The sequence below is a fragment of the Aedes aegypti genome, chromosome 1 (genome assembly GCF_002204515.2).
Source record: "Aedes aegypti strain LVP_AGWG chromosome 1, AaegL5.0 Primary Assembly, whole genome shotgun sequence".
Lineage (NCBI taxonomy): Eukaryota > Metazoa > Arthropoda > Insecta > Diptera > Culicidae > Aedes > Aedes aegypti.
The window spans coordinates 34,808,478-34,832,733 of NC_035107.1; the positions used below are offsets into that span (position 1 = coordinate 34,808,478).

The 24,256-nt window shown below is 39.5% G+C and overlaps 1 protein-coding gene across 1 annotated transcript; it reads right to left on the reverse strand.

Moving 5' to 3' along the window:
* Window positions 1-2,441: 2,441 nt before the first annotated feature.
* On the reverse strand, window positions 2,442-22,872 carry LOC5566264. The gene is made up of 2 exons (XM_021839370.1): window positions 22,677-22,872; window positions 2,442-3,661 (listed from the first exon to the last, which is right to left on the reverse strand). The coding sequence occupies exons 1-2, from the start codon at window positions 22,686-22,688 to the stop codon at window positions 2,726-2,728; spliced, it is 948 nt and encodes a 315-aa protein (XP_021695062.1). The 5' UTR covers window positions 22,689-22,872; the 3' UTR covers window positions 2,442-2,725.
* Window positions 22,873-24,256: the final 1,384 nt, after the last annotated feature.

Consider the following 24,256-nt stretch of genomic DNA (forward strand, 5'->3'; position numbering starts at 1 on the left):
AGTATTGAGCTTCAAATACTTTATCCATATTGCAGGTAATAGGTGTCATCTATTGTTTGCCAATCACAAAATGTTTCCATTTACATTCATCTTTGGATTAATAGAAAAGTGTTGAATTGATGTCTAAAATTCACCCAATTCCATATTCGTACACCTACCAAAATTCAAACGCACAACGTTCAAAACTAAATTTAGAAGCTCTATTTGATTACTGAAGTGCTTGATTATGATGTTCAGGTGTAGTGAAATACATTTGGATAATTTATTAGTGGACATATATGAAATTTAGGTAAAATTATGAGAAATGCCAGTTTTCCTATGATTTTTGCTATTAAATCCAATAATTCGAACAATAAAGTTTATTTTTGTCATTGGATCCAATCTGTAGATTATACTCGTAAGCTCTGATAGAAATTTAGTTGAAATATACACAGTTTACAGAAATCATAAACAGTTTTTATCCCTTTTGAGCTCAGAAAGTTGTTGTGCCATAAGTTCAAAACTCTTCTAAAATGATATTTTTAATCAATGTAAACCCAATTTTCATTCTAAACAACAGGTAAATGTTAATTTTGAATTTGTCTGTAAAAATAATTTGAACTACGAACTTTGTTTTACAATAAAGTACCCTAAACTACGCTGTACATACCTCCACATTATTGATGTCATCGTAATATTCAATTATCTTTGAAATAATATACAAATTATATTCAAAATAGCACCCTATTTTGCAATTTATTGATTTTATATGAAAAATACAAAATAACTTGAATGAGCAGAGAGCATTGATATACTATTTAATAGAATATATCCTGTTGTTTTCCTCATTTTAAAAAACGTTTGTGTTGCGGTTATGGCAATAATATTTATTCTATAAATCTCTATAATCATGTTTGGTAGTAAAATGTAAATTACATATGATAATTACGCAATTTTTTGATAGGAACATTAACTATGGATTATGTATATACATTCAGGAGCCAAATATAAAGAAATTGACTAAAATTTTTGGTTTTGGATTTGTTATAAATGTTATATTACCTAAGATTCAAAAGTATAAGTTGTCGATATCCACTCCTAGCTACTCTAAAACTGATTATATTTTTTTGTAATTTGTACAATATTCGCAGTTATCATTCTAAAGGAAGTGATGTTGAAAAAAAAAATGCAATTTATTGTTTGACTTACCGAATATTTTAGCAAAAAACATGGGAAAACTGGTATTTTTCTTAAATTTACTTAAGTTTCAAATATGTCCGCTTATAAATTTTCCAAATGTATTCTACTGCATCTGAACAGCACAACGAAGAGCTTTAGTAATCATCTAGTCCATTGAAAATTAGTTTTGAATGCTATATTTCTTTTTTGTTAGGTGTACGAATATGGAATTGGGTCAATTATAGACACAATCTCAATACTTTTCCATTATTTCAAAGATTTAAGCAAATAAATACAGTTTGTCATTGCCAAACAATAGATCAATAGATGACACCTATAACCTTCATTATTGATAAATTATATCGAAGTCCATGCACCATTTGATAGTTTTATACCAACTTGATATGAAAACAGTGCCCCGTACGAAAATGAAATTGAGCAACTGTATGTATGATAGGTACGAAGATAGTTTATGCCCAGGAAAGTCAAGATTTTTTTCGAAAAGATCCTCGACTACAACATTTCATCGCTTTTAGTTTGAATTTACGGTAAAAATAGTTTGATAGGGTGTTAGGCAGCGTCCATTTATTACGTAACACTAAAATTGGAAATTTTAGTTTATTTTTAAATAAATGTTAATGACATACAACGCATTCGCATCTTATATTATTTTCCATGACAACTTTTACAAATATTACCTAAAATTTTTCACCTACCGGGTGCTGGCGATCTGAAATTGCTGGAAATCAGCAAGAAATCCCACGAGAATAACAAATAACCTAGTGCTGATTAATCAGCAAATTTAAATTCGCTTTGCTGAATGGTCAGTAACCCAGCTGTCATTTGGATGAGAATTTGCATTGCTGATCAGTTCAGCAAATTTTATTTTGCTGGATCGATTGCTGAATTTACAGCACAAAAAAAATCAGCAAGAATTTGCTGATTTACAGCAATAAAAATTTGGTGTGAGTTCTCGTTTTCAGTAAGAAAGTGTCTGCTTTTTTGGTATATGGTAAATTTGTTTATACAAGTACTGTGAATATATTTGGTAATTCGCTGTTAAATAAGATCTCATTTATTTTATTACTGTTGAATTGTTTTGCATCGATTTGTATCAGCATCATTTACTGCAAAACTGGGAAAATTACAGAGTACACTGAGTACCAATGATCAAAGCCTAATACGATGGAAATTAGAACATCACCCTTTATGCAAAAATCAGCATGAACTCCGAATCAGGTACAACTTTTGGGCAGTTTCGGATCAATTCAAGCACCGTTGGATTCAATTTTCATCAATGCTTTGCATTATAACATACGGTATCTCTTCATACATACATACAAATCAATCAACATTATACAACAGTGCAAAAGAGTGAGACTACACATAAAAAAAGAGAGGGAAAGAGTTAGAGAGCGTTGAAGCTACTTCCGCCAACCTGGGAACGGAACGGGGCCCGTAGCGGCGGAAGCATTCCTCCCGTTTGGCACTCAAAATCATCGTTTTTAACAAATGAAATCCGATTTGGCTCTAGTAAGGTGGCAGTTTTGGCATGGTGTTGGCGAGACTAGTGCTGTTGGTAGCGGTGATCCTGCTGGTAGTGATGGTCATCCCACAGCTCCGGTTTGTAGGAACCATCATCCTCGGGACCGTGTGAGGCCGCGGCGTGGGCACTGGCCAGAGCATTCAGGTGAGCTTCCTTGGCATGTTGGACCTCCGGGGTTTCCACTGGGACTCCACCATGAATGACCGGGATGTGTACAGGGCCCTTCCATGGACCGTACTTGGTTTGATCCTCATGGGCAGCTGGCGTTCCCGGGTAGTGTTCATGAGCTGGGGCGTATCCATGAGCGTGAGCTGAGGCGTGGAATGCCCTGGCATGTTGAACTTCTGGGGTTTCCACTGGAACACCGTTGTGGATCACCGGTATGTGGATAGGTCCTTGCCATTTATGGATGGGAGCTTCTTGATGGCGATCAAAGTGGGGAGCTGGCACGCCTCCGTACTGGTTGGCTTTGACCTCTGGGATGTGAGCTGGGACGAACTTCCAGGAGCTGGAGTAAAGCGAGCGCTTGTGTAGTCTAGCCTTGGCTTCGGCATGGGCGGCAAAGTGAGCAGCTTTGGCAGCTTGAACTTCTGGAGTTTCCAAGGGGGCACCGTTGTGACCCAACACGATGGGAGAGTACGAATGGACCCATGGGCTGCCGTAGTGCGGATAGATCGGTGCTGGACCTTTGGGTAGATTGGTAGCCGCAACTTGGAAACCATGAATCGGATCAGCAGTGTACTTAACGGTTTGCACGTGGCCATCGCCGTCCACGTAGGAATATCCACCGTGGGTCACTCCGTGAGCATCCTTAGTTTCGTGTTTCTGCGAATTTGGATCAGCATAACCGTACGAGTAGCCACCGATGCCATCATGGGCCTGATACTGCGATGACACTTCATGACCCAAGTACGAACCGGAAGCGGCAGAAGCCAGCAGCAACACCGAACCCAACACCTGAGGATGGCGAAATAAATAAACGAAATGCATTAGTAGGGTTGTCGCAAGTTAATCGATTATTTCGATTAATCGATTAATCGACTCACTAATAGAATAATTTTCGCTACTATTCTACGTTCAGACTACGGAGTTGTATCATGATACAAGGGGTTTTCGTGATATTGGGCTAACATCATGTTTCTGGAACGTGATATTTCCATGCATTTTTGACAGTTCTAATATCAGCTTTTGAAGGTGATAATTCTTATATCACGATACAAACAACTCGAATGTGCTGCTCGGATGATAATTTTGCAGCAACCCTGCGGGTTTTTGACAGAAATGTTTGTTTTCATTTCGGAACAGATGGACGAGAAAACTGAAAACGCGATCGCTGGAAGTTCTGATGGAGCTGGCGAATAAAAAATTATCTTGCTTGAGCTGAAGATGGAAGGGTAGAAAACAATATTCAATATTTAGGCATGCACGGATGTTTTTTTTATATAGATCTAGTGAAGTGATAACCCGAGCAGAAGAAAATAACTACTAAATACCAAATTGAGGTATTCCATACCAGATAATTTCCAATACTTACATCCTAAATGAGGTATGAATGAGCCCTGCATAAGAGGTAAAATACCTCAAATAATACCTTCTGCATATTCTACAAATACCAAGCTGATAATTAGATCAGGTATTGTAATACCTAAATAATACTTGATGGATTATCATATAAAAGTGAAATTTTTCAATACTAGTTCAATACCTCCAGCAGACCTCAATAGCCGTCGAATATCAAAATGAAGTATTTTTAATTGTTTAAAACATTTTTTTCTAATACCATTATAATACCAAAATGAGGTATTGATAACTGAATAATACCTAATTGTGGTATGATACCAAAATATGGTATGCATAAGTTATTGCCGAGTTATTCTTTCCTCCTCGGGAAGTGTGGTGGGAAATTACAGAGAAAGGAAGTTTTGCAAAGGGGCACTCGAGGCAATTTTTCTGAGGTCCTGCTGCTATCTCGGATCCAATAATCGTCGTTTCGGAAATTCCTATAGATATTTCTGATTGAAGATCCAGGAAATCATCGAGAATCACTTCTAATAATTTCACGGAGGTTCCAAAAATATTCCTGTTTTGATTAATCCTGAAATTTTAAGGTTGTTTTTGAATATAGGGAGCTGGATCCTATTCTTGGCACTTTTGGTTCATTTCGCAGTGGTTATTTTTGTTTTATAAGGTACTGAGCTCATGGTCCAGAATATGCGTCGTACTGAAGTGCTTCTTATTGCAAAGTTTCAGACAATTTGACCGAGAAAAACCCCCTATGCCAAAGTGAATCATGGAATAACTCCTAAATTGCCATAAAAGATTCCTCTGAAAATCAGGCAGAAAAATTCTGAAAAAGTCCTTGGGAAATTCATGCAGAAAATCCTCAAGAAGTTGGCCCTGGAGTTTTACGGGGATTTTTTCGTTTGGTTCTACTACTGATAATTTCAGGAATCCTCAAAGACTATCAGGAATTCCTCCAGAACTTTTACGTGAGTTCCTTAAGGTACCCTTTTGATAATTTCTACAGAATTTCTTCTGGGATCTCCTTCAGGAATAATACCGGACATGTTTTTGGTAATTCCTCGACAATTTCGCCAGAAAATGTTTCGGAAATGTCTCCAGGAATTTATCTACTAATTTTCTCCACATCATCCTCCGAGAATTCACACAGGAATTCACCGCGGAAGATTCTTCAAAAGTTCCTCGGAATATTCGTTCAGTAATTTCTCATGGCATCGCGCTCAAAATTTCTCCATTAACTCCTTTAAGGTTTCTTTAGGAAATCTTACCAAGCATTCCCACATGATTCTACTGGAAATTCTTCAGAACATTTTTCCATGAATGAGAATGGAACTGGAATAATTTCATCTTCAAAAATCAATTATTTTAGATCTGGATTGAAATTTCACGCAATTTGCTTCGGATTTCCCTTTGGAATTTCCATCGGAATTTGGCCGAATTTTCTTCGGAATTTCCTTAAAAATATTTTTCCTCATTTACTTTGGAATTTCTTTTGGAATTTCCTTCGAAATTTTCTTCTAGAATTTCCTCCAGAACTTCCTTCGGAATTTTCTCTGGAATTTCTTCCGGAATTTCCTCTGGAATTTTCTTCGGAATTTACTTTTAAATTTCTTTGGAAATTCGTTTGGAATTTTGCTCGGAATTTCCTTTGAGGATTTGTTTAGAAATTTCCTTCGTAATTACTTGGAATTGCCTTTGAAAATTCCTCTGCAAGTTCCTCCGGAATAACCTTCAGAATTTCTCTTGGAATGCCTTCCGAATTTCCTTTGGAATTTCTTTCAAAATTTTCCCTTCAGAATTTCTGTAGTAATTTTTAGGAATTTCCTTTAGAATTCCCATTTAAAATTCCTTCGAAACTTTCTAAGAAATTTTCTTCGGAATTTCCTTTAGAATTACAATTGAAACTTCCTCTGAAATTTCCTTAGGAATGTTCTTCGGAATTCCCTTAATTATTTTTTGAATTTCCCTCAAAATTTCCTCCTGGAATTTCCTTTGGAATTTTCTCTGGAATTTCTTCCGCAATTTCCTTTGAAATTAATATATCAATACCCTCTGAAATTTCGATCGAAAATTCCTTTGAATTTCGTTTGGAATTTAATTTGGAATTTTCTTTGGAATTTCGTTTGAGGATTTCTTTTGGATTTTCCATCGGAATTTCTTTCAGGATTTTCTTCCAAATTTCCTTCGAAATTTGCTTTGATAGTTACTTTGGAACTTCCTTTGGAATCCTCTTCAGAATTTCCTTCGGGATTTCCTTTAATATTTTTCGAAATTTCCTTTGGGATTCCTTTCGGAATTTTCTTTAAAATTTCCCTCTGAATTTCCTTTGGAATTTCCTTCTGAATTTTTTTTCAGAATTTTCTTTGGAATTTTCTTCGGAATGTCCTTTTAAATCAACAAACGAATTTCCTTTGAAATCACGTCCGGATTTTTTTTTGAATTTCCTTTGAGGATTTCGCTTAGCATTACCTTCGGAATTGCTTTGGTATTTACTTCGGAATTTCCTTTGGAATTCCCTTCAGAATTTCTTTTCGGTATTTCTTTAGAAATTGCTTTAGAATTTCCATTGAAATATCCTTTAGTTTTTTTTCGGAATTTTATTTGGAATTCCTTTTAGAATTTTCCTTGAATTTCCTTTGGAATTTCCTCCTGGAATTTCATCCTCTAGATTTTTTTTCGAAATATACATTTAAATTGCTTCGAAATGTCATACTGAAATTTGTTGGGAATTCTTTTTGGAATTTCCTTCGGATTTTTCTTCGGAATTTCCTTTGAGGATTTTCTTTAGAATTATCTTCGAAAATTCCTTTGAAGTTTTCTTTGGAATTCCCTGCTTTGAAAGTTCCTTCGAAATTTGCCTTCCAGAATTTTCTCGGAATTCCTTTTTGGAATTTCTTCGAAATTTCCATTTAAATTTTTGTTTTATATTTCCTTTGAAATTTCCTAAGGAATTTCCTTTTCCAAATAGCAAATAGCGTTTAGCGAGCAGATGCGGTGTGCCGAGCTTGGGCCGTAGATCGCTAGACGTAGATCCTGAATAAAAAGCCGTCGAACGGCTGTTCGACGCATTTAGCAAAAAATTTCTCCACACAACAAAATATTCACAATTACCTTTTTTTTATTCACAAACGCACACACAAACTAGCTTGATCGCACGTAACCTTTACAACTTAGGCTAACGAACTTTACTACACTACAGAAAGGTACAAAAAGTAACATTATTTCTGATCTAAAAAGGCTTCTCACATTTTTGAAGAATTACCAAATTAAACACACCGCTACACTAAAAAATAATCACGCACTCTCGCCTCTTCCACGGTCCAGGTCAAAATGGACGAGTAGAAATTCTGAAAGTCCTCAGATAAGGTGTGATTTTACATCTTCGTGGATGAAAGTACGTAAAGTTACCGAAGTAATTTTACGACCTTTTCAAACGACGATCCTCATCAACTACGAATGAGAACCGATTAAGGCGCTATCTCTTTCGCTACCAATTCCATCTGTATGACCTGTATCGTTCCGTCTATTTTTGGACTCCGATCTATTTATAACGATCGTAACAGTTCGGGCTTGAACTTTGATCCTTAGGCTTATTCGTGTTTCGTGGTGTAGTGTGTAAGGCGACAGGAACTTTTATTTGATACTAGTGGTCCCGGCAAACTTCGTCTTGCCATCAAGTAGGCTATTGAAAAACGCCATGGAATGCCCCGTGCAAAATGGAAGCTCCGTTCACTCCTGTTTTTTTCAACTTTCCCGTTAAATTTCCTTTGCTTTTTATATACACAAACACGTCGGAACACTTCAGGAACATAACTATGGAAGAATTTTCAAAATCCGTTAGCCCGTTCTCAAGCCATTTCGTGACATAAAAACATCATTCCATTTTTATTTATATAGATAGTATTGGTACAAGGCGACTTGTATGCAAGTTTTGTAAATGGAAAAGTGCATTTCATTTTGAACTGTGATATTGAATATCGAAGATATTTAAGTGAACTATTGACTTGTTAATTTTGACAATGAAATAATATATGGTAAAATGAAAAAATGAATTAACATGAACAAATAATATAATTATAAAACAATTTATGCACATCTATATTTATATTGAATAAATCTTAAAATATTTAAGCAGTTGTTCACTTCTATGCTAGCGGTAATAGCCACTAGCATATGTTTTGGCATCGCGTTTGTAGTTAGCTTTTGACAGTAACTAAAACGGTTAACGACTTATTCGTCCTTCTGCTTAATCGGGTTGCTTCGATCCCTCGAATTGTACTAAGTAATATATCAGGGAAAAAACCTGGTGAACCTGGAATTATCAGGAAATTTTATTCAACCTGGAAAAATCTGGAATTCTCAGGGAATTTCGGCTACACTCAGGGAAATTGTTTCGAAACAGAAATACATGGTTGACTATGTCGTTTTTGGGACACAAAATATCCTCAATCAAAAAAATTTCCGGCTGCTCCACTATCAGAACGCCGGTTGACATGTTTAGTTCTTAGTTATTCAGCATAAACATGTTTGGACAAGGAATAATTCAATTATTGCTTCCTAAAATGTTAAATGAATTCTCGATTACTTTTTCAAATCGACGTAAGTAACTTCCATACGGTTTTGAGAAAATTGATTCAAAAGAATCACAACCTGTCTTTTAAAACAGGCATCAGCAGGCGTATGCCTCGAAAGCTATTTATGACGTTTCAAAATAATTCCAAGCAGTGAAATAGATTGCATGAGAACTTCTTTTTATTTATGTTTATTAGAAAGTAACCAGCATTGGTATTGAAAAGTGTCTACCTATTGCCAGCTACACCCACAAACAAATTTCATTTCCATTGTCCCTTTTCCTGGATTCTTAAAATCGCGAACGGCAGCCAATAGACAGCAGCTGTAATGGGGATGGGCATATTTTTTTTCTTTGTGAAGATATTGTCTGATGATCCGCAATGAAAACATCATCTAAATCGTCTTCGGAATCAGAGCCGTTTCCGCAGATGCAGGATTAATCGATTAGCGATTCAGCATTCCTCCTAGCGGAAGAACTTTTAGCAACTTGATCCTCGTCACTGTCCAATGGCTCACCCAACTACCGTTTTGTCTCAAATTCCGAACACTCGCTTTTTGTATGGCGATTTGGTTGAAATGTTTCGCTGAAATATGTCACCAAATTACAAGGAAATGGCAGTCAATTGCAATTCAATTTTAACGTCTCATATAATTTATACAGCGGGAGTAGTGATCCTCTAGTTTGAGACCAGTAGTATCAGCTCAAATAATTTTATTTGCGAAATTATTCATTTGAATACGATTTATTCGTGCTGTTCGGAATTTGAATCAAGGTGTTCAGAAAATGAGACAGACTCAACACAGTGTTCGGCATTTGAATCAAAATGTTGTTCCATACTGTAACGTGAAAGCAATATTAAAACTAATAAAATCAACATTATTATCGGTACACCCACCAGCTAACAGTTAGGCTTTGCGAATAAATTAAAATTTACATAAATATCAACTTATCTATGCCAATCAGATGCATTTGGTCACTGCTGGCCTTAAGTGTTCGGAATATGAGTCAAAACGGTATTTCACGTTGAGGATTGAACTTAACTCGTCGCCTAGAGGTATACCGGGTATACATTCTGCACAATCCATTGTATCTTTTTTTCGGTGGCATTTCTGGCAATGTTTGGATTGCATTCCTGGACCGAGTAAATTTAGTTCATCAGTTGATAAGTTATGCTAATCATTCCCCCAAATCAAAACAAAGACAAAAAAGTAAGTATCAAAGCATGCTTTCAAACTCTAAAGTACGTGGATGTTTGAGGTGTGCAAATGTTCACTGTGCAAATATTTTCTGCACAGTAGTCTAATAAGATGCAAAATGCTCAATACGAAAGAGCATGTTTTTTTTAACTACTTTAGCAATTTTTCCAGCTCAAATAACGGCTATAACATATTCAAACTTTATTTTCAAAAATGGTTCAAAATATGAACCTTGACACTGTTAATCATGTTTGACGTTTACTTTGTCGACAAAAATGCCACAGGGCTTTTAATTTTTTAACACTGGGGTTGTTCCTATCTGACATTTCGGAAGGGACACGGAAAACAAAATAAACCCAAAAAATTGAGTTTAAGTCAAGCGTTTGGTACTAAAATTGCACACTTAGATTTTTTCTCGTTGTTCGGTAATATTTTTTACCGGAAACGTACTGTAAATAAATATTTAACTGAAGTTTCGGTATTACTAACGAGATTTACCGAACACCTGTGAATAAATAAAAAAATCAAAACAATATTTAACAACTTTTACCGAAATCGTCGTTTTATTTACCGAAAAAACGGTAAATCGTTTAGATTCGCCGTAGACTGTAATTTTTACCGTACTTCAGTTCATAGTGCTTCAATGCTTTACCGAACAAATGGTAACTTGATATTTCAGTGGCCATATTTTTTTTCGAAATGCTAATCAACACGATCGTATCGCATACGATACCGTTTAATGTTCTGTAATAGTGACACTGTTAAAAAAAAAACAACAACAGCAGTATGAGCGCCCGGTACTACTTTTCTGTAAGTATAACCTGAGAATTTTCATGAAAAAGCTAATTCTTAAGATGAAATAAAATGTTTTCGTTGTAGAAAAATTACGTTTCCGGATGACATCGTCACATCGTCGGAATCGATGGCGGTTTTGCTCATAAGTGGTGAACAGCTACAAAGAAGCCAGGAATGGCAAAACTGCGTTGGTTTATACCTGTAGTGCTAGATTTGAAGCGCGAGTTCGAGTTGATGGTAATGTCGGTGATGGTGTTCAACGTCCCATCTTCATCAACAGATAAACATAATAATGCAAACATGTCCAAAATATTAATAAATTAAAACACGAAATAAGTCAATCAATCAAACATTCGATATCAGTATGCAATTCATTGTTTTTCTTTTGTCGATCATCGTATTCTGGCTGCGTGCTTTTACGAACAATGCGTTCGGTAATCTATTTTACAATTCGCTCGGTAATAATTCACGAGCATATTGTAATTATTTTTGACAGCTGCGAGTCGATTAAAATTACAGGTTGTTCGGTAATTCTTAAATTTACCGGAAGCATTACCGAGCGCTCAGCGGTTTATATTTCGGTAAAAAAATTACCGGAGTCGGTGATATTTTCTAAGTGTGTGGGACAGGGCTTTAGGACCCTATTAGAGCCATTAGATTGCCATATTGGTAAAGGCAAGTACAGTTCATAAAAAAAATTAAAATTATCTTCAAAGTCACTTTTTTAATGTGCTTGCAGTGAATCCTGGTGCGAAATTCTAGGATCTCAAAAATCCCACAGAAACTATTATATATTGGTCCAAAAAATCATAGAGCACTCCAACGCTTCCACAAAAGTGTATTCCAGAGTTTTTGACAAAAAAATCGTTTCGAAACCCTACAATAATTCCTAACCCGATTTTTTTCATTTATTCCACGCATTCTTCTAAGATTTTTTTCAAATATTCATTCTCGCAGAAATTACCTTAACCCCTCTACCGGCAGCTTCATTTTTTACCGCTAAATTCAAATTCAAATCGTTATAACTTTTTTGTTTTTCAATATTTTTGCACCATTTTTTCACAAGTTCTCACGATTTGAATTTGAATTTTGCGGTAAAAAATGAAGCTGCCGGTAGAGGGGTTAATAAATCCTTCAGGCATTACTCGATGATATCTGTTGTAAACTTTTCTAAGAATTCCTCGCTAAATTTGACCTAGGATTCCTCGTTAAGTTCCTCCAGATATTTCTCTTGAAATTTCTCCAGAATTCCATCAAAATATTGTTGTTGCGGTCCGAACATTTCTCTAATAAATTTTCAAATAAAATTGCCTGACCTCCATTGATTCATCAAATCTTTTTTTTTTAAATTCAGAGTTTCGGTTCGAATTTCTCCAAGTAATTTCTTCAAAGCATTTTGTAGGACATTATTGAGAGATTCTATTGTTTTTTTTTCAGTTATCTTAGCAATTTATCAAGAATATTCTAGGGAGTCTAATAATTAGGATAGTCTTCCGGAGATCTTCGTATCAATTCATTAAGGCGTACTTAAAACTTACACAAGTTTCATCTGGGGTAACTTTGGGGTTTTATTTCCAAATTCCCTTCAAAATAATTTAACAGATTTCCTTGAAATTTCCTTGAATGGCTGCAAAATATATTTGAAGACTTCATTGAGAAATTCTTCAAAAAAAAAAAAAAAAAATGAATTCGAAGAAATATTGAATACTTAAAGATGCTCTCAATGTGAATGCTGTAGGAAGTTCTAGGGAAATCCATGTAATAATTTTTGAATAGATGATTCCTGATGAGAGATGTCACGAGAAATTCAAAAAAAAAACGCCTTAGGTCAACTTATTGTTAGGAATTAAAAACTCATCTCGTGATTCCTGTTGGGTTTCTTTTAGTATTCATAATTCTTTTTTTTTTTTCAAGCTAGAGGTATCTAAAATTCTTATTTCTAATTCGATCATTTGCTACCAGCCCTGATTTTTCCCTAATATATCATCTAGGGTAGGTGTATCAGTTATGGCCATAGTGGTTCCCTATTGCGCCATATATGGTAATTTGAATGTCTCCACAAAGAACTGCCGATGGTAACTTGTCGATAGTAATGGATCCAGTATAACTCGAAAGAATAGCCTATGTTTAAAGAAGGAAAAATTTCTGATGAAATCATTAAAAACACTTGAAACCTTTTTACACCGTTGGTAATCCAGTGGCGAGTCAATCATCATCACCTCAGATTCTTGACGCGATGTATGGAGTTCACAACTTAGTCCTGAATTGGGTCCTAAAATGTTTAATGAATTCTTGTTTTTATTTTATAATACAAAAGAGCATGTTTTTTAACTACTTTAGCAATTTTTCCAGCTCAAATAACGGCTATAACATATTCAAACTTTAATTTCGTAAAGGATTTCAAATATGAACCTTAACACTTTTGATCATGTTTGACGTTCACTTTGTCACAAAAATGCCACAGGGCAACACTGGAGTTGTTCCTATCTGACATTTCGGAACGGACACGGAAAACAAAATATACCCAAAAACTTGAGTTTAAGTCAAGGGGTGTGACAAAATCTCAAAAACCATCAAAAAGGTTTTTTTTAAATTAAACCAACGAAATCATTCGAAAATTGCATAAACATGCATTTCTGGCCTAAACTTAAGCGTTTGGTACTAAAATTGGGACAAGGCTTTAGGACCCTATTAATGGGTCTATGTTATCATTATCTTGGAGCTCTTATATAGTGACAAACATGACGTCCCGTCACATCATAAAAATCAACAAATTAATTAGCTTATCAGTTATTGGGCCACTCTTATGAATCCTATCAGCATTGTAGCAATTTGAATTTTTTGTTCGTAGTTCGGCCAAACGGCATTCGGCCAAAATGGCTATGTACTATCATCCAAATATTTTTTAAACCAGTACTGGTTGGATTTTTATCAAATTATGTAAACGATTTTTTTACGGAATGCTATAATTATGACAAATTCATTTTGTAGGAATCAAAAAGTGATGTTTTTGTTTCCGGGGCGAAGTTGATCATTTACTGATAGGTTTGCAAAAATAAAAGACATGCTATTCACTAAATTCGAATACAGTCAACTTTCGTTCGTTCCACTAAATCCGTAGCCCACCTAGTGAAAGACTTTCACTAATCGGGCTATGTTTTGAGCTGTCAAATAACCGATTACAATAGAAATTCAGCGCTACCAACATTATGGTTTATATCAGAAAGTGACGTTTGCCTGGCTCCCGTTAAGTGGGCTATAGCCCACCTAAAACGAAGTGCAATTAAACGTAGTGTAACGAACGAAATTCGGCTGTAGTCTAAAAGATCTTACAACTTGTAGATAAATCGGTTAATTTTGGGATTTGTTCGTGCACCACGAAAGAACTTTGTCTGTTTTTTCCATCTGTGTACTGCGACGTGTGGCGATTCCCTCGTGCGAGAACATTAGTCCGACAAGGATGACAGCTAATGACAATAGCCCCTTCGGAAATGCCAAGATGGAGAAAAACAGACTTCCGATCCCTTGTATATAAAAGGCCTCGAGAGACGTCATCATCCTCTTCTTTCATCCCTCTACGACGATACATGGAGCCATCATCGACGTTCATCCACACGGAAAATTGAAATGCAGTGAATTAGAAAATTTTAAGTGAACTCTAATAAAAGTGAATTTATTGTAGCTTGCATGAAATAAAACTTAAGGTATAAGTGAACATTTGAATTAATTCGAGTAATAAAGTGGACTGAAAGTGAAACGAAGTTATTGCGAATGCTGGAGAAGAAAGGACTAAATACCAAAGTGCGATCAACTTGGCCGCGAATTCCTTGGCCTGCCAGTGGTTCTCAGTGTAACCGTCCACCGTTCATCTGTGCTACCGACAAAGTGGTCCTTCGAACCGGATCTACCGTCGAACTCCGGAGATCCCCAAACCTTCTGGTAGTTTTCACCACGTGCTTGGCCAATCCTGAGGTACCCGAATATCCCAGCCTCCATCGAAGCTTCTGGAGCAACGTAGATTCATACAAGGCAAAATCTTGCCTGTGATCAGGTAATTAGTATTCCTTTCTTTCTATCCCGTTCCCGTGTGAGCTACGCGGTCTGTGCATTCCAGATCCAGCTCAATCTCTACCAGTGATGTCCAACGAGCGGCGCATCAAGTCGTTGAAGACGAGGCAGAAGAGCTTGCTGACGTCATTCTGCCTAATTCAGAAGTTCGTCGACGAGTACACCGAAGAAACTTGCGAGCGTGAAGTGTCTGTCCGCCTAGAGCATGCCGAAACTATCTGGAAAGACTTCAACTCCGTCCAAACTGAACTCGAGACTTTGGACGAGTCTGCCCTCGACGATCACTTGAAGCAACGTGTTGAGTTCGAGACTACGTACTTCAGAGTGAAGGGATTCCTGCTTTCGGTTAATAAACATGATCTGCCGTCACCTCGTACTCCGTCGTCTCCTCATTCAACTGCGCAAGGCCCTCTGTCGTCGCATGTAAGGTTGCCCGACATCAAACTTCCCGTTTTCACCGGAAATCTAGATCAGTGGCTGAACTTCCATGATCTCTTCGTTTCACTTGTCCACTCATCGAACGAACTTTCTAGTATCCAGAAGTTTTACTACCTGCGGTCGTCGTTGTCCGGAGATGCCTTGAAGCTGGTACAAACAGTAGCACTCAGCGCCAACAACTACTTGGTTGCCTGGAACTTACTTCTGGATCACTATCAGAACCCCATCCGACTTAAACAGTCCTACGTCGATTCGCTATTCGAATTCCCTTCGGTCAAACGAGAATCTGCTCCAGAACTACACTCACTGGTAGAAAAGTTTGAAACGAACGTAAAAATCCTCAAGCAGCTCGGGGAGAAAACTGAGTTTTGGGACGTGCTGCTGATTCGAATGCTTAGCATCCGCCTCGATTCTACCACTAGACGAGATTGGGAGGAATATTCGTCCACGTTAAATGCTGTCTCGTTCAAGGAACTCACCAGTTTTATCCAGAGAAGAGTCAACGTTCTACAAACCATTGGGAAGACACCTGAGAACTATTCACCTTCTAACTCAATGAAAAAGCCTACTCAACGCATCGTGAGCAGCCACGGAGCAAGTCCAACCAATCAACGTAAGTGTGTTGCTTGCTCAGACCATCATCCTCTTTACCAATGTGGGGTATTCTCCAAGCTCAGCGTCGATGAGAAAGAAAAGGAAGTCCGGCGTCACCAGCTGTGCCGGAATTGCCTCCGCAAAGGACACCAAGCAAAGGAGTGTCCGTCTTCGAGCACCTGCCGCAAATGTCGAGGCCACCATCACACTCAACTGTGCCTTGGTGCAACCCATATCAACACAAAACCAACAGATACCCCTCTAAAAGAAAACACAAACTTACCATCATCGGAAAACCCATCTGCGTCGGTGTCAGCATCTGTCGACGACTGTGCAAGCTACTCATCTGCTGGTCGTGGTGGCAAACGTGTTCTTCTTGCCACTGCTATCGTCATCGTAGTCGACGACAACGGAACCGAACATCCGGCTAGAGCTCTACTTGACTCTGGCAGCGAGTGCTGTTTTGCAACAGAATCATTTTCCCAGATGGTGAAGGCTCAACGTAAACGGATCCACCTACCTATCGCCGGCATTGGACAGTCATCAACTGAATCTCGTTTCAAATTTGCTTCAAAAATTCGCTCGCGCATCTCCGAATTTTCTGCCAACGTTGATCTGCTCGTACTGCCGAAGGTTGCCATCGATTTGCCGTCAGCTACATTCGACTCATCATCTTGGGATATTCCATCGGGAATCCAACTCGCAGATCCAGCATTTTACAAACCGAATAAGATCGATCTTATCCTCGGTGCCGAAGTCTTCTTTGATTTGTTCAAGGTTTCTGGCCGAATTCAACTTGGACCTGGTCTTCCTACTCTCATCAATTCAGTTTTCGGATGGGTTGTCTCTGGAAAGAGTTCCCACAACCCAACAAGCACACCAATCGTCGCTAACGTCGCCACTATCGCTGATCTGCACGACCTGGTTCAGAAATTTTGGGCTCTAGAAGAAGATAATTTGCAACCCTGCTACTCGGTGGAGGAATCCGCTTGCGAAGAGCACTTCCGTCGGACGTGCCGTCGAAACGCTGAGGGCCGGTACATCGTCAGCTTACCCATCAAAGAGGACGTTTTAGCCAAACTCGGCGACAACCGTCGCACAGCCATACGTCGCTTTCATTTGTTGGAAGGCAAGCTCGCTCATAATGCTGAGCTCGATCAGCAATATCGATCGTTCATGGAGGAATACTTCCAGCTGGGTCATATGGAGCGCGTACAGGATCATCAGCAAAATCGTCTACCATGTTACCACCTCCCGCACCACGCCGTCGTGAGAGAGGACAGCACCACTACAAAGGTACGCGTTGTCTTTGACGCATCTTGTCGTACTACCAATGGACCTTCCTTAAACGACGCGCTTATGGTGGGCCCTATAGTGCAGGATGATTTACGATCAATCACGCTTCGATCACGAATGCATCCAATCCTCATCAACGCAGATATAAAGCAGATGTACCGGCAAATCTTGACGGACGACAGAAGCAACAGTCTCCAGCACATCGTTTGGAGAGCATCACCAGAATCCCCCTTACAAACCTACGAACTCAAAACCGTTACTTACGGTACCGCCAGTGCCCCGTTTCTCGCCACTCGAGTGCTGCGACAGTTGGCTGACGACGAACAAATCGACTTTCCACTCGCAGCTGACATTCTTCGTAACGATTTCTACGTTGATGATTTGTTCACAGGTGCAAACACAACCGAGGAAGCGATTGAACTCCGAACCCAAATGGAATCGCTTCTCAAAAGAGGGGGGTTCGAACTGCGAAAGTGGGCCTCTAATGACCCAGTCGTTCTACAAGACGTTCCGTTGGAGAATAGGGCACTTAAGCCTTCGATCGACCTCGATAGAGAACCATGCATTAAAACGCTAGGCCTCCACTGGGAACCCGGCACGGACGTTCTTCGGTACAAAACCCAAATCGCCACAGATTCAATCGACGGGCTCACTAAACGTATTGCGCTGTCGTACATAGCGCGACTATTTGATCCACTTGGACTCGTTGGTCCAATTATCACCACAGCCAAAATCTTCATGCAAGCAATATGGGCCTTACTTGATGAAGACGGGAAACCATGGAATTGGGACAAAATACTACCTCCAACATTCAGGACGCGGTGGGAAATGTATCAAACGCAACTTCCAAACCTCAACCAACTGCGGGTTCCACGCTGCGTTACTTTTTCGTCACCCACCTCGCTGCAGCTGCATGTATTCACCGATGCATCAGAGCACGCATATGGTGCGTGCGTCTACATCCGCTCAACAAACGACACCGTCGAAGTCAAGATTAATCTGCTGACATCGAAGTCCAAGATAGCTCCACTTAAAAGGCAAAGCATCCCGAGACTTGAGCTCTGCGGCGCGCTTCTTGGTGCTCAGCTGTACGAGAAAATCCTTATAGCACTCAAAATCAAGGCAGAAACTTTTTTCTGGGTAGATTCTACTGTGGTTCTTTGTTGGCTCAAATCTTCTCCTTCGGCATGGGCAACTTTCGTTGCAAATAGGGTCTCCAAGATACAACTGGCCACAGAAAATTGCTCTTGGAATCATGTGGCAGGTGTACAAAATCCAGCGGATTTAATTTCAAGAGGAACAACAACAGACCAGCTCATCGCAAGTAAACTCTGGTGGAACGGGCCGGAGTGGCTGGCACTCGACCCTAGCGAATGGCCAGCATCCCACCTCAACATGGTCGAATCCAACGAAGCTCTTATTGAAGCCAAGGCAACTTCTAATAATGCCGTCCCCATAGCAGAGGAACCATCATTCATTGATGAATACGTCGCAATCCACTCTAATTATCACCGAATGCTGAGAATCACGGCATACTGCCTTCGTTTTCTACGAAATTGTCACCTCAAAAGTAACGACCGCAGAACTGGGATTCTCACTACTGTAGAAATCAACGCAGCAGAAACGACTCTAATCAAACTCGTCCAGCGACAATTCTTTGGCAACGAAATCACACAACTACAGCAGGGAAACCAAATCTCAACTAAATCACGACTGCGGTGGTTTCACCCCTTTCTCGATGCTCATCAGGTGCTTCGAATTGGAGGACGACTTAGCAACTCATTACTACCCTTTGAAAGTAAACATCAGGCGATACTCCCCTCATCTCATCCTTTCTCGGCATTATTGGTGCAATCTATCCATTTGCGCCAACTCCATGCAGCCCCCCAGCTTCTTCTCACGATTCTTCGTCTGCGACATTGGGTAATAGGGGCCAGGGATCTGGCCAAAAGGACTGTTCGCAATTGTGTCATCTGCTGTAGAAATCGACCTAAAACGATACAACAATTCATGGCGGAATTACCCTCTACGCGAGTAACGGCAAGCAGACCATTCACGACGACAGGAATCGACTACTGGGGACCAATACAAATTAAACAACAACATCGGCGGGCCGCACCGAGAAAAGCCTATGTCGCCGTGTTCGTTTGCTTCAGTACGAGGGCCGTGCATATTGAGCTCGTGGCAGACCTTAGCACGGCAAAGTTCATACAAGCTCTGCGACGATTTGTTTCCCGACGGGGCCTCTGTTCAGATATCCACAGCGACAACGGCAGGAATTTCGTCGGAGCAGCTAACGAGTTGCGCCGGCTTATCAATAGCGAAGAGCACCAAGCTGCGGTGTCCCAGGAGTGTCTTTCGAATGGGATCAGATGGCACTTCAACCCGCCAAAAGCTTCTCATTTTGGTGGGCTGTGGGAGGCAGCAATTGCTTCTGCACAGAAACACTTTTTCCGCGTCTTAGGCCCACACATTCTGTACTACGACGACACGGAAACTCTCCTCACGCAAATAGAATGTTGCCTGAACTCCAGACCGATTATTCCCATTAGCGACGACCCGAGCGACTATGAGGTGCTCACTCCTGGGCATTTCCTGGTTGGATCCTCAATGAAAGCGGTACCAGACATCGACCATTCAGCAACTCCATTCAACCGACTTCAACAATGGCAGCAGGTGCAAAAGCTATTTCAGCACTTGTGGCAACGGTGGAACCGCGAGTACCTATTCACTCTACAACAACGAACGAAATGGGTGAATCCTCCAACAATCATTGATGTGGGAAGGCTGGTCATTCTTAAAGATGAAAATGCTCCTCCTATGACCTGGCAAACAGCGCGCATCGAAGAACTACACCCTGGAGCGGACGGAATCGTACGTGTTGTGACTCTTCGGACATCACAAGGAAAATTCACACGACCGGTATCGAAAATTTGCTTGCTGCCGGTTGCATCCAACGAAACCAAAACAACACCGTCTTCCAAAACTGCTTCGTCCAGCAAACAACTTTCTCCGTAGTTTCCACATCAATCCTTCAGCAATCAGCAGCGCGGAATAAAAATACAAGGCCCTTTATCCAAAGGGACAAGGTGAGAACCTGTCCATTTATCCGTAAATTTGCGAAACCCGCTACCGGGTCTTTGTTTTCCATTTTTTCGTCAGCAACCATGGCTTCTGTTCTTCTGCTCCGGTCGAAAAATCTTTTGACACTTGGACCAAAACAATCATCGGCATCGGATCGGGTCGTCATCGACCGAGGGACAACCCGCTTGTGGAAAATTCGTCGTCATCCAGAAATGTGATTTCTGAAGGGGCCAGGATGTTCGTGCACCACGAAAGAACTTTGTCTGTTCCTTCCATCTGTGTACTGCGACGTGTGGCGATTCCCTCGTGCGAGAACATTAGTCCGACAAGGATGACAGCTAATGACAATAGCCCCTTCGGAAATGCCAAGATGGAGAAAAACAGACTTCCGATCCCTTGTATATAAAAGGCCTCGAGAGACGTCATCATCCTCTTCTTTCATCCCTCTACGACGATACATGGAGCCATCATCGACGTTCATCCACACGGAAAATTGAAATGCAGTGAATTAGAAAATTTTAAGTGAACTCTAATAAAAGTGAATTTATTGTAGCTTGCATGAAATAAAACTTAAGGTATAAGTGAACATTTGAATTAATTCGAGTAATAAAGTGGACTGAAAGTGAAACGAAGTTATTGCGAATGCTGGAGAAGAAAGGACTAAATACCAAAGTGCGATCAACTTGGCCGCGAATTCCTTGGCCTGCCAGTGGTTCTCAGTGTAACCGTCCACCGTTCATCTGTGCTACCGACAGGATTGAAGTATATGAATTGCAGAATAAGCCACATTAAACACCTAAATATAATTAATTTTCTTTGAAATGGGCAACGTGATCACGAAAAAAAATCTCTTGATATGAATGTTTATACTCAAATTAAATTTGAAATTGGGTTCAGAAAAGAAATGTGGAATGTATGAGACGGTGTATTTATTTGAACGGAGTATTTATATGGGAATGATAAAAAATTATTGTTTGAAGTAGAAGCCTTAAACAGTTCGTCAAACATTTCATAAAAATCCAGTTTTTCCATGGTATAATTATCTCCAATATCAAACCAATTTTAGGAAAATCAAGAGCAGCTATCGGACAATGCGACATTATAGAAATTGGGAGGCTATATATGTGGGTACGGGAATGATCAATTTTACCCCGGTACTGGTATTTTGGTAATCGATTGTAGTTGAAAGACTGCATAACGATTAATTTTGAATGTGCCTATCATTTTACATATAATTGTAGTGTACAGATCTAAGAGTGCTTCATGATTACCTTTTAGCCAGGAAAGCTCCATTTAAAGGAGTCGAATTGCATCGAGAATGGCTTGGATACTACAATAATCACAAGTCATTTTTCAGTTTTGGTTCCTGGCTCTTTTACTGTAGTGAGTTAACAAAGAGTGGCAGCTGTTCCGAGTTTGGAGGATTTAGGCAGAAGATCATGATCTCCATAAGGGGAATCAAGACTTCTTCACAAATCGCAAGGCAGGAGTTTGAAAGGAGTCGCAAGATCGAAGAAGAATTTCTCAAACATTTTGAAGAGAAGAAGCACAGTTTTTTAATCATGACGATAAAACTGAACGTTCGTTCAAGGTCATCTTGAAAAGTCTCTCAAGTGACTATAAGTCACTTGAGTAAATCAAAAATGGATTGAATTGGATGTTTCCAGTTCAGCTGATCAAAGAGAACCCAATATGGCATTCGTAGGAAAGGGCTTCCTCAAGAATGTTGCCAGAAACCTGGAGGAAAATTCCACAACCCCACTCAGTGCCGTCGGGACTAAAAGTGGGGTCACGTTGCCGAACATTGCCGCATGCAAGCTAAATTCATGATTTACGAAGGTTTTTCTCACGCTAAGAACCTCTGTCCTGTGAAAGAAGATACCAAAAAGTTTGTATGCTAAAATTGCGGGGGCAATCAAAAGTCTAACTTTTGGGATTGCCCTTCGCGCAAACGAATCGTTGAGACTCGTATCAGGCAGATGAACAGCACCGTTTTGCGTAGCCGGAATTCCCCAGCAAGAATCTTCAACAGTTCTCGTTTATCCTGATAACGAACGTTTGCTTAATAATCATGCTCATGCCCAAGCTCCACTGATTTGCACGGCAGGCGTTACCGACGTTATGAAATCAGCTCTACTTCTCAGCAGCGTACAGCTCAAGTAATTTCGGTAGCGGAATCACTCCTTGACCGTTTCTTGTCCTATCCTTTTGCACAGTACTTATGAACAGCGTTCTACTCATATCCAAAAATGACATTTCGAACTTAAGCGCTCTTATTTTTGAAGCGTTCAGTATGTTGTGGGTCCCGCACTATCAAAGCTACCCAAATCATCGAAGATATTTCGTTTTACGGTACACACAATTTACAACACTTTTCGATGTTCTTCACCCGAACTGGAAAACTTACGAAGGCTCGCATGATGATTCAACCCAATGCTTTCGATTTTCTCTCACTTGCCACTTGCACACAACACTGTTGCAGTTTGACGAACCTATTGGGTGCGCAAATTGATTACCCCGAAACCTCACTAGCAGCTGGCTAGGACTGTTTGCGAACTGTGCCTTCCCCGGGAGGACGATTGCGGTTTTATACCGCAGACGAAACTTACCACGCGCCAACTTACACTGCCGGTCGAACGATCGTGCTTTTCGCCGGGTGACGGCTGTGCACCCTAACCGGCGGCGGCTGTTCTCCCGCTCACGTTTCGGCTCTCACCACGCGGTCGATCGAGCACGTGCTTCCAATCTCTTGGTCCCCACGGCTCTCTTCAAACTGCAGTAGGCGCTGGAAAAAAGCGATGCCAGATTTTCAGGATCAAATTATGGGTCTTCAGTGGATTCGGAGTCGCTGAATTTGATTTAGTGTTGGTTCACTTTCATTCGTTGACAGCTCAGTCGATTGTCCGATTGATGTGTGTGATTTTAGCTGACGAACCGGTTCCGCATTCCGTTGCCGTTACGCTATCATTGCGTTTGGGCTCTTGAAGGAAAATAACCATCATCGTTTTATAAATTTTCAAAACCAGTTTTTTTGCTCAAAATTTAAGCAATGATCAAGAAAATCTATCCTTGCATTACACTTGCTATCTGGATTGCAATGATAGATTTTCATGAGGATTTCTTTAAATTTGAACGAAGATGGATTCTTGAGGCTACATCATAATCAATAATCATTCATTAGCATAATCATCAATCACGATCATTGTTCATGGTAAAATTGAAATTAATCATGAATCATGAATCATAATCATGCTCAAATTGAATTTAGAGTCGGTGTTCCCTTAGTGGACAGTCCCCTATAGTCGCACTAGTGGCTTTTTACGGCCGTTTTGCTATAAATCTTCTCGAAACATTTTTTGACATGAAGGTCAGCAACTATTTATCTAAGTACCATTGATACACAGCTTGATTTTGTTCAAAAAATTATCGAAATAATTAGTTTTGCTTAAAATTTGAGCTCTTTTGCGCCTATAGTAAACCTATTGCCCAAGTAACATAAGAAGTTGAACAACAGTTTGTTCAGATGAAATAAACTCTAGAGTGGATTGTTCAACTCTTATTACACTAAAATGTTTGTTGGGTGTTCCTATAGTAGCACTACTGAGAGAAACTATTTTTTATTACAGTTAACTCTCCCTTACTCGATGTTCCGTATCTCGATATCGAGTTAGAGAACCATAGTAAAAGTTGGTTTTCATGGCTAACTCGATGGTCCCTTGGATCGCAGTTGCATTGGCTTTGTGTTCTGTAACTCGATACCTCCCTAACTCGATGGTCCCTTCAATATCGAGTAAGGGAGAGTTGACTGTATACGAAATAAATGATTAATTAAGAACTTTTTTACATCAAACAAAAGCTTTTGATCCACACTTTCATAGCTGTAGTAGGCCTTGAAGTAACAGGACGTGTTTTTTCAACGTCTGACATTTTTTCTCTTTTTTCAGGAGGAGAAAATTTGTCCGTGGCTGCTCAAGAATTGAAGTTCGT